Raw genomic sequence first — 15,580 nt, 5'->3', positions numbered from 1 at the left:
ATGCCCCCCCCCCAATTTAAGGAAGATAGACTAAAGGATTCCACCCAAGGCCTGAAACTGCCTTTGTTGTGATGTTTTGCTATGGGGAAGGTAAAACCTGCCAATGCAGGGAAATTCCTTCCCGGTCCTTCAACAGCAACCATCAATGACCGTAGCAGCGCCCGCATACCTGTAAAGAAGAGGTTAACCTGCAAAAGGAAGGTGTAAACTGAGGGAGGGCAGGGTGGGAGAAGCTCTGGAGCCGACTGAAGACTCCCAGGTAAGTTCCACCCTCTATTGTGTGTGCAGGGCGGTCCTAACCCTACCTAGTCAACTTCCCTGGCAACACCTCCCCAACTGGGATTGGTTAACTGTCTGAGGTTAGGCTCCAGGTATCTAGTTTGGGGAGGCAAAGCCAGGCTGAATTGCCGAGGATCATGTAGGATTGAGGGGCTGCACACGACCCCACAAAAAGCGACCCCCCCATTTGAGGTGGGGAGGGGTGTGAAGACAGCCCCATGTCAGAGAAGAAATCTCTATAGGGGTGCTATTTCAGTGGCAGAGAGGCAAATAAATTTGTGCGTATGGGTGAGTGGAAGATTCAAAGCAAAATTGTACGATCTTCTCTTTGCTATATTGAAGATTTACGGCACAATCCTGTACTCAGAAGTAAGTCCCAATGGGTTCAGTGAAGCTTACGTATTTCCCTTGTTGGGGATTAAGTACTATTGAACTTAACAGACCTTGCATCAGAGTGGGTATGTATATCACCACATTATAAATTGCCGAAATGCAATGTATTTTAAAATCACTATATATATATATATATATATATATATATATATATATATATATATATGGGTTTTGGTGTCTTCGGGTGTCTTCCCGTGTAAGAGTTGGGGTGTCTAGGCGACGTTTCGACGAGGTCTCACTCGTCATCTTCAGGCTGGTGCTTTCGGCTTCTTGTTACTAGAACAGAGCAGGATCTCAGTGTTTGAGTTCCTATAAATACTGTTGAGGGGGTGTGGTGTATGGCCTCCAACGTTCTGGGCAGATAGGAAGTTCCTAGGTTAATGTGCCTTTTCTTCTTTTGTTCTTTTGTTTGAACAAAAGAAGAAAAGGCACATTAACCTAGGAACTTCCTATCTGCCCAGAACGTTGGAGGCCATACACCACACCCCCTCAACAGTATTTATAGGAACTCAAACACTGAGATCCTGCTCTGTTCTAGTAACAAGAAGCCGAAAGCACCAGCCTGAAGATGACGAGTGAGACCTCGTCGAAACGTCGCCTAGACACCCCAACTCTTACACGGGAAGACACCCGAAGACACCAAAACCTACATTCCTGTACCCGTGAAAATCTACGAAAGCAAATATATATATATATATATATATCGCCTCCTTCCTCTGGTGCCTTTGTGTCTTGATCATTTAATTTGTCTCTGAATTAGGATATGTAAGAATAAAATGAAATTTGACAGCACTGAAATTGGGTTGGGATTCCTGGACTAATGCGCAGACCGGCTCTCTTCCTGCACACTGCCTTTCCCTTCAGTGGGAATGGGATACTGATACTGAACTGTGTTTTGCTTTTCATTTGCACTGCCTGTTATTCATACTCTATTTAGACTATTGTGTAGATAGGCGTCAAAATATGAGAGCTGGAATCATCACATGGTAAAAAGAAAATCAGTCAAGAACATTAACATTGTTTGAAATGGGCCACATTTTCCATATTATTACAACTTGCATGCAAAAGCAATTTACGTAGTCGGTCTTTATCCTTTTCCAGCATGATTGCAAAATCGAGTAAAATGTTGCGAAATAATTAAAATAAAATAAAAACCCAAACCGCCAGAAGCAGCATACAGTACAGTTAAAGCTAAAGGCATGTTAAACAGCATTATTAGCAGACAGAAAATCACAATAATGACAATCCTGGAAGTCTGAGGTAGACATAACACTGGTTCCCTGAAAAATGTAGATTGCAAATCAACAACCTGCCCCCCTTTCTGGTGCAATTCCCCATCCATTGCCCTGTTGGTATTAATGGTTTCATGCTAGACCAATGCCAACTGTGCTTAATACAAGGACCAAAGTTCCTTGCAAAACCTCAAATTGCAAGCCCATTCCAAATTCTGCCTTACAAGGAAAGCATAGTTAGCAATGACCCCAGTTAGTATCAGGGCCCCAGTAACTGCAAACCCAGAATAATAATACTCACCTCACAACAACAGTGATAAGGGTCAACAGCATCTCCAAAGAGATAACAATTTAGACTTTAATTGGGGGTGGGGTGGGGGAAACCTTTAAATGATAAAAGTGCCACTGTTGATACGTACATATTGCACACACCTGTTGAAAGAGAAACATGATGTGGATCCAAAGCTGAGGCTGTTGACTGATGAGAGTAAAACTGGATTTACTGTACAGGCAGTAATGTCCTTTCAGGGGACAGCTGAAGAACAACTTTGCTACACAACTTCTGACGGTATCTGGGAGGGAAATACATGTTATTAGCATCAGCTGTTACTATTTCATGAATACCTAAACATGATTATTTTACACTTAAGGCTTGCACTCTTTGCTGATACCTAGTACTGTAATATTATGGCATTTATAAAATTCATCCCTACGGAGAGGTGTGGTAAGGTAACATCCGCCAACAAACAACAAATCCATAACAAACATTATGGATGTGATTCTGAGCCCTGCACACGCATACTTTTCATTCTTTACTATGAAATTTCATTTGCATGTTAGAAGATGACCATACATCCAAGGACAAGTCCGTCTTATGGATAATAAATAAGAAGGACATGTTCCTGTCTACATGGGGATCTGGATGCAACCCACTATTTGGATGTACCACTTCATGGTTGCATACAAGCTAAAAAGACATAATAAACACCAGCAGTCTCTATCTCTGTCTGTGTTTTCTTAAGTGCATCTAAATTTCTGAGGTCATGAAGAAACGGATAGATCTCTCAGTGTGCTGTCACTTTGGCCCAAATGGACAATCCAACGTATGCTCAGCTGTCTCCTCAGAATAGTGTTTGCAGAACGTCTTAGGTGGCAAACCATCACATTGGCAGTACTAAAGACCTGAACAATTGCCTGGCAATGATACTACAATAGGAGGAGGAGACTGCCAGATTCTTTTATCTTCTGTTGCTGCAACGAGTATTAAGTCCAATGGTAGGCATATTTTAAGTACAGTGGTACCTTGGGTTAAGTACTTAATTTGTTCCGGAGGTCTGTTCTTAACCTGAAACTGTTCTTAACCTGAAGTACCACTTTAGCTAATGGGGCCTCTCGCTGCTGCTGCGCCACCGCCACGCGATTTCTGTTCTCATCCTGAAGCAAAGTTCTTAACCTGAGGTACTTTTTCTGGGTTAGAGGAGTCTGTCACCTGAAGAGTATGTAACCTGAAGCATCTGTAACCCGAGGTACTACTATACTATACTATACTATACTATACTATACTATACTATACTATACTGTAAATTACTGTACAGTACTATACTGTAAATAGACTGTACTGTCTATACTGTAAATTACAGTATAGATCTGTTTTTTTGTTTATCTCATGCCTTATATTTATATGCCTAGACCCCTTAACATTCAAATGAGTTGTACACGACACACTCGCTTCTTCAACAAGTGTGACTCTTTACCACCTGATGCTTTCTTAAATAAATAAATCTGTATTCAGTTTGCATTCACAATCTTGCTTACTAAAGTATACTTGGTTAACCACTGTTCACTGTTGGTTATTGTTTAATCAGTGGGTTCCATGATTAAAAAGCTTCTTAATTTATGTTAACTAATAGGCTCTTTGAGGCCTAAAACACATCCTCCAGTTTAAACATAATTTGTAGCTTTACTTTAAAACATGCAGCTGTCATCGTGGTCTTTTTTTATTTTTAGTAATTGTTAATTGAAGAAGAATCTTCCATTTTGTCCTTGAACAGAACCACAGTGAGACACAGAAGAAATGTATTTATGTGGCATCTATTTCGTGGCACTAGCCCAAACACAACGTTCATTCACATGAAACAAATCAGAAACCACAAGCCAGAATCTGCAAATTTCATTTCATTTAAAAAACAAACACACAAATGTAACATACATTTGGCAGTCTCTTATAGCTATCTTTTAACTCACATCTACTATATTCAGAAGTAATTTTCTTCCAAAATAAAAATAAAAAATGCAAGGACAAACTCATCCTCACCACAGTATCAAAGGGAGATCCACATGGGTCTGTGTGGCTGTGTTCAGACACCATGTTAAATTACAGTAGATTGGGTAGAGCTATCCCTTTGTTCAGTCCTGTCTGTCCGTTCCCCATTCCTGACTCTGGAGCAGACCACCCCACCAATAAATAGTAGAAGATAGTGTGCTAGAAAAACTGAGCCACAATGTGTTTAGCATGAAATATGTGGAGAAAGACCATCAGTTGTTTTTTTTATTAGCATTTTAAATAGTGGGTAGATCACAATGACCTAAGCACACAGGAAGCTGAGGTTTAATGCTTTTTGCCGCAGCCTTATTACCGCTGAAAACCACCCCTCAAAAATGGCATTAGTCCCAGAGAAAAGCTCCCACTGGTGCCAATGGGAGCACACACACACGGGGTCTGTGATAGCAGTGTGGTGACTGGTGAGAGTGATTTTTGTTGGGAACATGGTGGGTTGTGAAAGGGTTAAGTCTTCCCTTTCTGCATATTGTGGTCCTGATGAAAATTGTGCCTCACCTACTATTATTGTTGTTGTTTTTTTAAAAAATGATAGCTTCCTAATGAGATGTTTAAAATCACATAAACCAGTTTGACCCCCCAAAACGTATCAAGTCTGAGCAACTTTGGACACTGCTGAATGGGGGAGGACGGATAAAATTCATCCTTTTTTCCTTTCCCCCCTGGAATTCCTGGAATTCTCTATATTCTCTGAAGTTGAACATTTTCTAGACTCTTGGGAAAGTTGTCCTTCCTGTTCCCCTGGCATTCCATAAGGTCCAAAGCCATTCTCGATTATTCTGTAATGTTTTCTCCACTCGGGATTCTATTATTTCTATCAGTGACTTTGAGACTTAAGAAGCTCACATAGGAACAGCTACCCGCAAGATAACCAAATATGTATATGATTAAGGCCCACAAAATGTAATAGTTTTCCAGACTTTCCTCTACCACTTAAAAGTTAGACAGGAGATGCCAACCATAGCTTGTATTAAACTTCATTTGATGCTGTTTTGAAGCAGTAAAGTCAACAATCTATTCAAGATGGAGCTGCATATATGGCTGGAAAAAGTAAGGGAATAAAGTAAAATTAGATAGATGATAGATAGATAGATAGATAGATAGATAGATAGATAGATAGATAGATAGAGATAGATAGATAGATAGATAGATAGAGATAGATAGATAGAGATAGATAGATAGATAGATAGAGAGAGAGAGAGAGAGAGAGAGAGATAGAGATAGATAGATGATAGATAGATAGATAGATGATAGACAGACAGATAGATAGATAGATGATAGATAGATAGATAGATAGATGATAGATAGATAGAGATAGATAGATAGATAGATGATAGATAGATGATAGATAGATGATAGAGATAGATAGATAGATAGATAGATAGAGAGAGAGAGAGAGAGAGATATAGATAGAATCAGTGCAGATTAAATGACCATTTAATTCTTTATATTCTTGAAAGCTCCAGTGAATTCCAGAATCTTGTCTTCTTTTAACAACCGTCTAATACTATGGGTTAAACCACAGAGCCTAGGACTTGCCGGTCAGAAGGTTGGCGGTTCAAATCCCCGCGACGGGGTGAGCTCCCGCTGCTCGGTCCCTGCCCCTGCCAACCTAACAGTTCGAAAGCACATCAAAGTGCAAGTAGATAAATAGGTACCGCTCCGGTGGGAAGGTAAACGGCATTTCCGTGCGCTCCTCTGGTTCACCAGAAGTGGCTTAGTCATGCCGGCCACATGACCCGGAAGCTGTACGGCGGCTCCTTCGGCCAATAAAGCAAGATGAGTGCCGCAACCCCAGAGTCGGTCACGACTGGACCTAATGGTCAGGGGTCCCTTTACCTTTAATACTGAATCTAGTCCTGTACCTAGAACTAGCTTACCTAATTTGTTTTCTAGAATCTTTGCCCCTCATGTGCTAAGCTTTGCATGTTCAGGGATATAGTAAGGAGTGATATTCAAGCATGTGATCCCCCAGGTGATGAATGGGGAAACCAAGGACCTCCAGATGTTGTTGAACAACAGCTTTAAAAAAAATATATCAATTTATTATTTACACCCCGCCCATCTGGCTGGGTTTCCATCATCATGGTCTGCTGACAATGCTGGCTGGGACTTACTGGTGTTGAAGCCCATAACCATGAGGCAGGTTGAGAACTATTTCATCCATTCATATTCTTCAGCTTTCACTTTCTTCAAGCAACATCTCTGCTGACTCGTCTTTATGAATGCCCCAAGCTAAATTAGGCATTGAGGAAGATGGCTGTCATCTGTAAATGCAAGTGATTATACTATGCCTCTTCACCAAAGGCTCCGAATGACCAAAATATGCTTTCTGAAGTCGGCAAGAATTGAAGGCCATATACATGACATAAGCAGTGGGAACTGTAAGGTGCTGGGAATTATAGCTCTGTCAGGCATAAACGACAGTTCATAGAATTCTTCAGGGGAAGCTGTGTGCTTTAAACGTATGGTATGCATACAGTCTTAATGTCCTTAACTGTTATGTACCTTTTTATTGGGCTGTATGAATTTAATCTCGTCCCAGCAAAATGATCAACAAACAGTGGGAAGAGAACAGTAGCTGTATGCAAATAGAACAGAGATTAGCGTATTTGGGACCTGTGCTTTTTCACTTGTTTGTTAATGATCCAGAGTTTGGGGTAGGCACTGAGGTAGGCAAGATCGCTGGTGATACAAAATTGCTGAAGAAAAGGGAATTGTGGGGATCTCCAAACCTCCCATGCTGACAAAGCCGTACAAGGGGAGGAGGCAGACACACAGACACTTGTAAACATGATATTGGCTATTATTACAGATTACTAATATACAGTATGGAAACTACCTTTGGAAATAGGTGGGACGTAATAAATAATAAAAGCCGCAGGCATTGCGATAAGCATTTATCACAAGCCATACCCTAAGCAGTAGGAAATCTCTGCACAATAAAAGAGACCCATCACGCTGTGAAATATGGGGAATTTCTTTAAATCAACAACATATGGTGACCTTACATAGTATCCCTTTCTGTGTTTTCCTTGTGGCAGTACGCAAGACGATTATTCGGTTATTGTGAACACATTTGACCTTTGCAGGTTAACAAAGGAAGGTTAGAAAATGCATTCCATGAAAGACAAAAGAGAAAAGGCAGAGCTCTAAAGCTACAGGAAAATGGCTGTATGGATGAATTTAAAGTAACAGCCTGGATGAAGTGTGGATATTTCCCCTTGCTCAGACTGCTGCTTGCTCCTTATGTCATTGCTGGCATTTAGCTATCCACTTCTCTTGCATCAGATCTAAGCCTTGGCCCTTCTTTGGGATGGAAGACTTGCAATCAGAGACCAGGGAATGGTCCAACAGTATGAAGTGCCACTACCATTGTTAAGGCTTAGATGCGTCCTGTTAGGATGGGAAGACGGCCCTCATTTCATCTGCATTCATCTTCTTGGAGAAATAAAGGTGCAATACAGCTACTGCAATCCCTTATTTGACTTATGCTTGGCAGGGGGTTGGACTCGATGGCCCTTGTGGTCTCTTCCAACTCTATGATTCTATGATTCTATGATTCTATGATTCTATGATTCTAACCATACGCTGGTTGAAATTGTGCACGCCAAGTCCCAGGCAAGGTGGGTAGCCCTTAAAAGCCCTTTTCACACCGGGTCCACTTGGGGTTTCCTGGCACAAAAAGAGCTTTCAGCTCACTGCCTTGCTTGCTGGTCAAAGCCCACTCACATGTTTGGTGGTACCTTGGTTCTCGAACAGCTTTTTTGTTGAACAAATCGGCTCCAGAACACTGCAAACCCAGAAGTAAGTGTTCGGGTTTGCGAACGTTTTCCAGAAGCTGAACATCTGACACGGCTTCCAATTGAGTGCAGGAAGCTTCTGCAGCCAATCAGAAGCCGCGCCTTGGTTTTCCAACGGTTTCAGGAGTCGAACGGACTCCTGGAATGGATTTAGTTCAAGAACCAAGGTACCACTGTACTTAAAGGTTTCTGTGCACATGGCAAACTGATTCATTCTAAATCCACAATTTTCAGGAGCATAACACCAGTCTTTAGAACAGCTTTAAAACACTGCATAACAACCCAAAATGCACTGGAAAGCAGCAGCAGAAGAAGAAGAAGAATGCTAATCTAGGTGGTAATCAGTAGTGCAAGAAGCCAATGTCCATCTGAGTGTAACTGCCCGAGAAGGCAAAACTTACAGAGAAAAATGTCCATAGCTTCTTGAAGGGCAAGACGGAAATTTCCATATAAAGGAATAAATTCATAAAACATGAAAATAATCACCTGGGACATGTATGATCATGAGGATTTATTCTCTCTATGTGTCCATATGAACAGTCCAAACAAGGATATGCAGATATACTTCAGGATTCAGAGTATATCACAGGAAAAAGGCAGTAATAGGTGTAAAGTGTAATGCTGAAACCAGCCCTTTAGTTCGTTTCACAGTAGCTTAAAGTTTAATCAAAATGGCCAACAGCAAGCAACTTACGGTGCCTGTTTGGCAGCGGCATAAAGATTCAGCTGATGGCAAAACTGCTTACATCAGAGTTTACTACACACCCACCCACACCCACTCCACTTCTGATCCATTCCAAACCACCTCACAGAAACAGAACCTCTGCTCCCTTCCCAAGGAGTTTCTAGCTCTGAAGTAAGATTTCCCTAGCAATTAAAGCAAACATTTTAGGTGATGTGGGAGTTCCATGATAGGAATTATCAACCTATATTTCTTTTACAGAAAGCAGCTATTGAGAAGAGCCCCGGTCAGGACTGTGGCATCAGGGGAAGAAGGTTTAACTCTTCCCCACATTGCACTTCCTCGCCATCTGAAAATTATCCACTGAAGCTGCTATCCGCACCCATTGGAAAAGGTAAGGCCATGCAGAGCTGTGACATCTGGCTAAATAATGCCCCCCTCCTAGTCATGAAAATGGGAAAAGGTCCTTAGTTCTATTTCTGAGCAGCAGATTAGTGCCCCTCTTATAATACTGGCTGTGCTGCCATGGGTACTAAAGTGCAATTGGTAAAGGCAGCCTACATAGAAGAACCGGTTTGAGTGTTGGCATGTGAACTTTTCACAGTATGGGAACAGTACTTTTGGGTCTGGAGCTTAACATCAGATTTAAATAATAAGAGGCCAGCTAATTTTTTATTTTTGGCATAGTGAAAACACAACTGATTTTCAGAAATGCTGCTCTGCGTCTCTGCAAGTTTGTGGTTGCATTGAGCTAGCAGAAGCCCATGTGTTCTCAATCATGCTTTGGCTCATGCCATGCTTAAATTTATCAAAAGGTTCCAGAAGCAAGCACTGCAGGGGAGCAGTGATCTTTCCCATCTATCCCATCATATGGTACTAATTATCTCACAGCACAGCATAAAACATAACACCAACCAAATTCAGACCAAGGGCAGTCTTGCCCTAGTTATCAAGGGGAATTCTGTCATACACTCCATCAAATATTTGCTGTTTAAGTTTATATCCTACAGAAAATAATAAAAGCAAGGGGGGAAAGCCAATGCAGAGCTTAAGACAAAACTTTACAACTGTCGTACCAATTTGCTTTCCCCCAATCTAACATAAAATGCACAATAACTCATCAAAACTACTTATGAAAACTATGCAGCATTGAAATATAATATGATGATTTATGCGACGGAATGCGAGCTATCATGGACACTGATGGGAATTTCATTTTAGCTGGTCACTTCAGTTGTAGGGCTTTTCATTCTTATGTTCAAGTGTTAGCTAGAAGTGGGAACCAGCTCCAAGGAAAATCCCCAAAGCCCTATTCAGGCAATCAGTATCTGTGGGTACCAAACAAATGAAACATCTTTTTGGAATGTGTGGGGCTAGCTCTCATGACAATCACAAATATGCCGGCCAATGCAATAATAGTCTTGCATGAGAATAGGGTTTCTGACACAGTCAGGAACCCTGTTTGACTAGGGCTCTTATTTACATGTTTGAAACCCTACATGCACAGAAGCACCCATTCAGGCTAACACAATTCATGTGTCAACCAGTGGCCTGGCTGGCAGTTGTGTTGTTGTCAAGAGGATGAGGCTAGACCTGTATGTTATCACAGGATCCTTCATGTGGTCAGAACCAAATGTCTGAATGAAGCTATCTTTGCTATCATACTAGCTCAATAGAAGGCTCTTAGGACAGAACCTTTTATGTGTCAAGTCCATAAAAACAGGCTAATGTCAATCAGATAATAGGTGGACATCTAAGCCCACTGCTTAAAATTAGCTGTGATTTTAGCAATACATTTCCCACTTGTTTCCTGTCTTACATGCTGTTGATCGTAAGGTCACAATATTGACTGCATTGATCTCATGTGTGCAGGCAACCTGAGAATGATCTCAAAATATGTCAAAGTAATCAATTTCTGTAAGATCAAATAGGAAAAAGAAAAATATCCTGTTCTACTAGATATATACAGAAATAGAACCAGCTGGAAATCCCAGCCAACAAAGTCCAAGTAGATTTAATAAACGAACTGGTTCTCCAGGAAATTATAAACCAGTAAGCCTAGCTTTGTAGTAAGCAAAATTCCTGAAACGCAGATAAGAAGGAAGATCGCAAGACATCTGGAGAAATATAAGCTGATGGAAACGACCCCTCCTTGTTTTGTTTTTAAATTAAAAGAGAAACAGGTGGAAAAGATGGTAATTTTTTGAAAGTAAGGAAGAAAGATGAAATATTGTGGTTGTTGGTGCATTGGATCTAGAAGCTATTTCATATATAAATATTAAATAAGTGATCTTGGATGGAATTAAGCAAGATGTAAAGCAGGTTCTTTATTAAATTTAACAGATCAGTTTTTTTATGGTTTGGATCTTGTTTCTTCCCCCTCTGAAATACCTAAGCACTAAACTTGAGCTCCAAGTTATGCAGCCCAATTCTAGAACTACTTCTGCTTACTGAGTGCCCTGGGACTTACTCCTAGCTAAGCATGTATAGGATTGCAGCCTCATAGACATAAATATGAACCTGTGCCAGGTTGTCATGGGGTTTGATTTTCACAACAAAAGATAACATTTCTAGCCAAGCAAAGGACACTCCTAAACTAACTAAATAGCCATTCACTTCAAAATTGCTACCCAACTCAAGCAAAGTCCTTGCCAGGAACAGGAGGCGGGAGAGTTACTCTTAGGGTGGCCGCATAAGGCCTGCTAAAGAAGAAGTGTACCACTGAAAAGAGAGCAAAATAGGGTGCAGGGGTGCATAAAACTTGCACACACTAATTTATATGTGTTGATGCAAATTTGGAATAATTAACTGCTGTATAATTAACTAGAAAGGCTGTGCATCCCTCCACAGTGGGGCTGTGTGGCTTGTGTGCTTGCTGCTCAGGAGGTAACTGCTGAGGGGAACTTCAAGCCGTCTGCTTCAATCCCTTCTTCTGGGTCTGTACTTTAAGAACTGGATGGGACAACTCTTCAAATAGAGGAGTCCTTCAAATTGTGGATTATCTGCAGGCAACCCTTCAAATAGAGTGTTATCCTCTGTAAAGTGGGATACATAGTTATAAGAACCATAACAGCTAGGGCTTATCCACACTTACCTTTCCGCCATACTTTTCAGGCACAGTCTGCTCTTTAAAGCTCTCTGTCTGACGGCCCCACTGTTTTTCTCTGAAGCTTGCCCCACGAAAACCTGCTCTTTAAAGCTGAATCGGAGCAAACAACAATCCACAGAAAACCTGAATAGCTGTTTTGAGGCGGAAGCTCTGGAGCAAAAAAGAGGGCACTTGGACATGGACCTGTGCCTGGAAAGAACCTTAGAATTTTAGAGTTGTAAGGGACCCTGAGGATCGTCTAGTCCAACCCCTGCAATGCAGGAATATGCAGCTGTCCCATACGGGGATCGAACCTGCAACCTTGGCATTATCAGAACCATGTTCCAACCAACTGAGTTATCCAGGCTGAGTGGGGCAAAAGTTTGGATAAGCCCATCGTTTAACTATGGCAAACTGAAGCTTTATGTGAATCACAATCCTTTTCCTTTCTTGCCAAGAGAGGACTCAATAGCAGGGCCTATATCACACCATTGCTAAATCATTGTATGAGAAAAGCTACCAGTGGAACAAGTTTCCTGCACTCTGGGATCTCCTAGGTCTTTGAAGGGGTCCTTAAATAGATTAAGTGAAGTTTCCCTAAAGAAATATAGACCAAGGAACTAAACTGGTTTCTCAACTGTAGGTTTCATTAAATCTTAAAGGCATTTCTATACAAATTCTCACTGATTTGTTGACTAACTGCTCAAAGCTGCACCAGTAAGCAACACTCACCCGAATCCCAAGTTTGTTTACCCAACGTATACCCAACCCTCCAAATGCCCTGAAAATACTGGGATTGTCATGAAAATCCTTAAGCCATCATGGCTCTCACTTTCTCACGCACAGCCCCAAATTTCCAAGGGTCTTACTGAAAGTTCAGATATGTGCATCCATTTAACACATTTCTTAGATCTATGCCTCCTGCTCCCTTGCCCCTCCCACTCAACATGGTGTCACTTCCTGTTTTTATGTGCATGTGTGTAAACAAATATACTTGTGCCTACCTAGAGAGCACCCTGAATATGTATTTTTGAGTGGGATTATTTTGCTTTTCAAAATGATAGATGCTTCCTGAGAACACTAATCAAAGAAATAATGTTTCATTTTAAAGGTATATAGAACACAACTGAAGTGGCAGTTCTGAGAGCTCTTCATACTTATACCTTGTATATTGCAGTACAGTCATGTTGTAACAAACTGCTAGTCATGTGTGGTTTGGCACAGATTGCGTATTCACCATACTCCTTACATTTAATATTAATAAAATCGCAGCAAATTCCAGTTTGGCTAATGCAACACCAAACAGCTGTGTATTATTTGTAGCAGGAACTTGTGAACAGTTTCTTAAGAAATGGGTGGGATGAAGAAGAGCCTAGATCTTGATGTACCAACTGCAGAAATTAAAGAAGCTCAGATTGCAGCCAAATTTCAGAACAAGTAGTTTATGGAGTTTTGGAAATATTAGCTAAGTGCTCCACGTGCAATGGACATGAAGGCATGGCTGTGCATGTATGGAGTATCAGTCACATCAATCTTACAACGTGTCCTACTCTGGGAATTTTGCCTCAATAATCGTACTTAAGGAATTCTCAGGAAATTACAACAGTAAAAGCAAATTCTACAATAATGGCACAGTTTAATTACTGGAGTCACCATGCTAAAAGCTTTGGTTCACATTGAAATGAACCCAATAGGAGACAACTGTGGGGAAATTAGGAGGGCTTCTCATTCATTTATTCATTCGTTCGTTCATTCATTCATTGAATTTATATACTGCCCTATACCCGGAGGTCTCAGGGCAGTTCACAAAAAAAGATAACGATATATAAAATCAAAATAAAAGCACTAATCCAATAATGCCCCCCTCAAAAGAGCCACATTTTAAAGGGTATAGGATGTTGATTAGGTCAGCCAAAGGCCTGGTTAAAAAGGAACGTTTTTGCCTGGCGCCTAAAGATGTGTAATGAAGGCGCCAGGCGAACTTCCCTGGGGAGAGCATTGCACAGACGGGGAGCCACTGCAGAGAAGGCCCGTTCTCATGTTGCCACCCTCCGGACCTCTCAAGGAGGCCTCAGAAGGTGATCTCTCCAGGTGATCGTGGTGATCTGGCCAGTGTAAAAGAGACAAGATGGTCTTTCAGGTAACCTGGTCCTAAACCTTTTAAGGCTTTATACACTAGCAGTAATACTTGGACCTTAGTTCATTGCGTTCATGACCAACTAATTCATTACAGTGAGTCTACTACTCTGAGCATAAGCTAGTTAGATACAACCCATGAACAAGAGTCCTAGGAACTCTGAGCACATATAGGACTTGATAGTGGAAGCACACAGCAAGCAGGCAAGGGCAGCGTGCTAGCAGGTCCTTTATGGGATAAAGCACAATGAAGCACAGAAACAATGCAGAGGCAAGAAGGAATCTCAAGACAGTGCCTTTTAAAACAACGCCGTTATGCAGAAACACGTTTCAGCTAGTGAAAAGAACTCATGCTTAGAGGAGGCTGGTTGACAGCTTAAAAGAGGGTTCTAAAGTATTTTCTAAAATGCTCCCATCATTTCAAAGGGTCAGGCCTCTTACCTTCAATAACACACTCATCTGGGAGAGGAATTTTCTTCCCCATCTCCACGACATATGCTTTCACTTTAGAGAGATTTTCCTTTAAGTGAAAGTAAAGCTTATCTTGATACTCGGCAGGATTCTGTATTGTCTTCGGGCTCCCATCATGGCAGTTTTCTTTAACGGGTTCTGGCAGATTCTCTGGTTCTGTACATTTGATACTTGGGTGCAAAAGTGAAGACTGTTCCAGCTGCGACTCTTCAGTGTCTGCACTGGAAGGCAATTTGTCGGCTTCTTGGCTCAGATAGATATCTGTGAAAGAGATGCCGGCTGTAACATCTCCATTCTCCATCTCTTGTCCATTGTCAGAATGAACACTCCTCAAACGGACAGCATGCAAAGCTAGACTTTTGGACCTGCAGTGTAAACAAAGGCAGGAACAAATGGCTTGGGGAAAAGGCAAAATGGACTGTGGTGCATGGGGGGGGTATAAGAACCTTAATTAGCACCACACCATAATTAGCACCAAATTATAGTTGCTTTATAGTTGCTTTATAGGGATGCGGGTGGCGCTGTGGGTTAAACCACAGAGCCTAGGACTTGCCAATCAGGTCGGCGGTTCGAATCCCCGCGACGGAGTGAGCTCCCGTTGCTCGGTCCCAGCTCCTGCCAACCTAGCAGTTCGAAAGCACGTCAAAGTGCAAGTAGATAAATAGGTACCACTCTGGCGGGAAGGTAAACGGCGTTTCCGTGCGCTGCTCTGGTTCGCCAGAAGTGGCTTAGTCATGCTGGCCACATGACCCGGAAGCTGTCTGCAGACAAACACTGGCTCCCTCAGCCTATAGAGTGAGATGAGCGCCACAACCCCAGAGTCAGCCATGACTGGACCTAATGGTCAGGGGTACATTACTATAGTTGCTTTGCATAAACCGAAGCTGATTTCCTCAAACCGGTCTGGGATGATGGTCTGGGATTCTGGTTTGTGCAAACCTATTATAGTTGTCAAGTTAAATGGCAAGCTATTATTTGCTGCTAACAAAAAGTTTGATTGTGAAGGAAGGAGAGAGGTAAGGAGGGAACATAAAAGCTGGAGGCTCACTGCTGATCTTTGCTGATCATCTCAATGTGGCCAACACCTCATGTAATAATACGCATTCAAATCCAAATATCAGTACAGTGACTCAGAGTATATACAACATAAACAAATGA

At 41.6% G+C, this 15,580-nt stretch overlaps 1 protein-coding gene across 12 annotated transcripts in view; it reads right to left on the bottom strand.

The window, feature by feature from the left end:
- The window catches only part of VEPH1 (ventricular zone expressed PH domain containing 1), a 152,378-nt gene that overhangs the window by 37,489 nt on the left and 99,309 nt on the right, over positions 1 to 15,580 (bottom strand). For 10 of the 12 annotated variants that reach the window (XM_081190153.1, XM_081190147.1, XM_081190149.1 and 7 more), the window contains 2 exons: positions 14,393 to 14,787; positions 2,337 to 2,476 (listed from right to left, as the gene is read on the bottom strand). In XM_081190153.1, coding sequence (XP_081046279.1) covers positions 2,337 to 2,476; positions 14,393 to 14,787 — 535 coding nt within the window. Of the gene's footprint in view, positions 1 to 2,323; positions 2,477 to 14,392; positions 14,788 to 15,580 lie in introns of those variants that run through there. The other 2 variants (XM_081190144.1, XM_081190145.1) reach the window with 2 other exon arrangements.

This window comes from Podarcis bocagei (genome assembly GCF_964188305.1).
Source record: "Podarcis bocagei genome assembly, chromosome: 4".
In the NCBI taxonomy this organism is placed as follows: Eukaryota; Metazoa; Chordata; class Lepidosauria; order Squamata; family Lacertidae; genus Podarcis; species Podarcis bocagei.
This window is presented reverse-complemented; position numbering and strand designations above follow the sequence as displayed.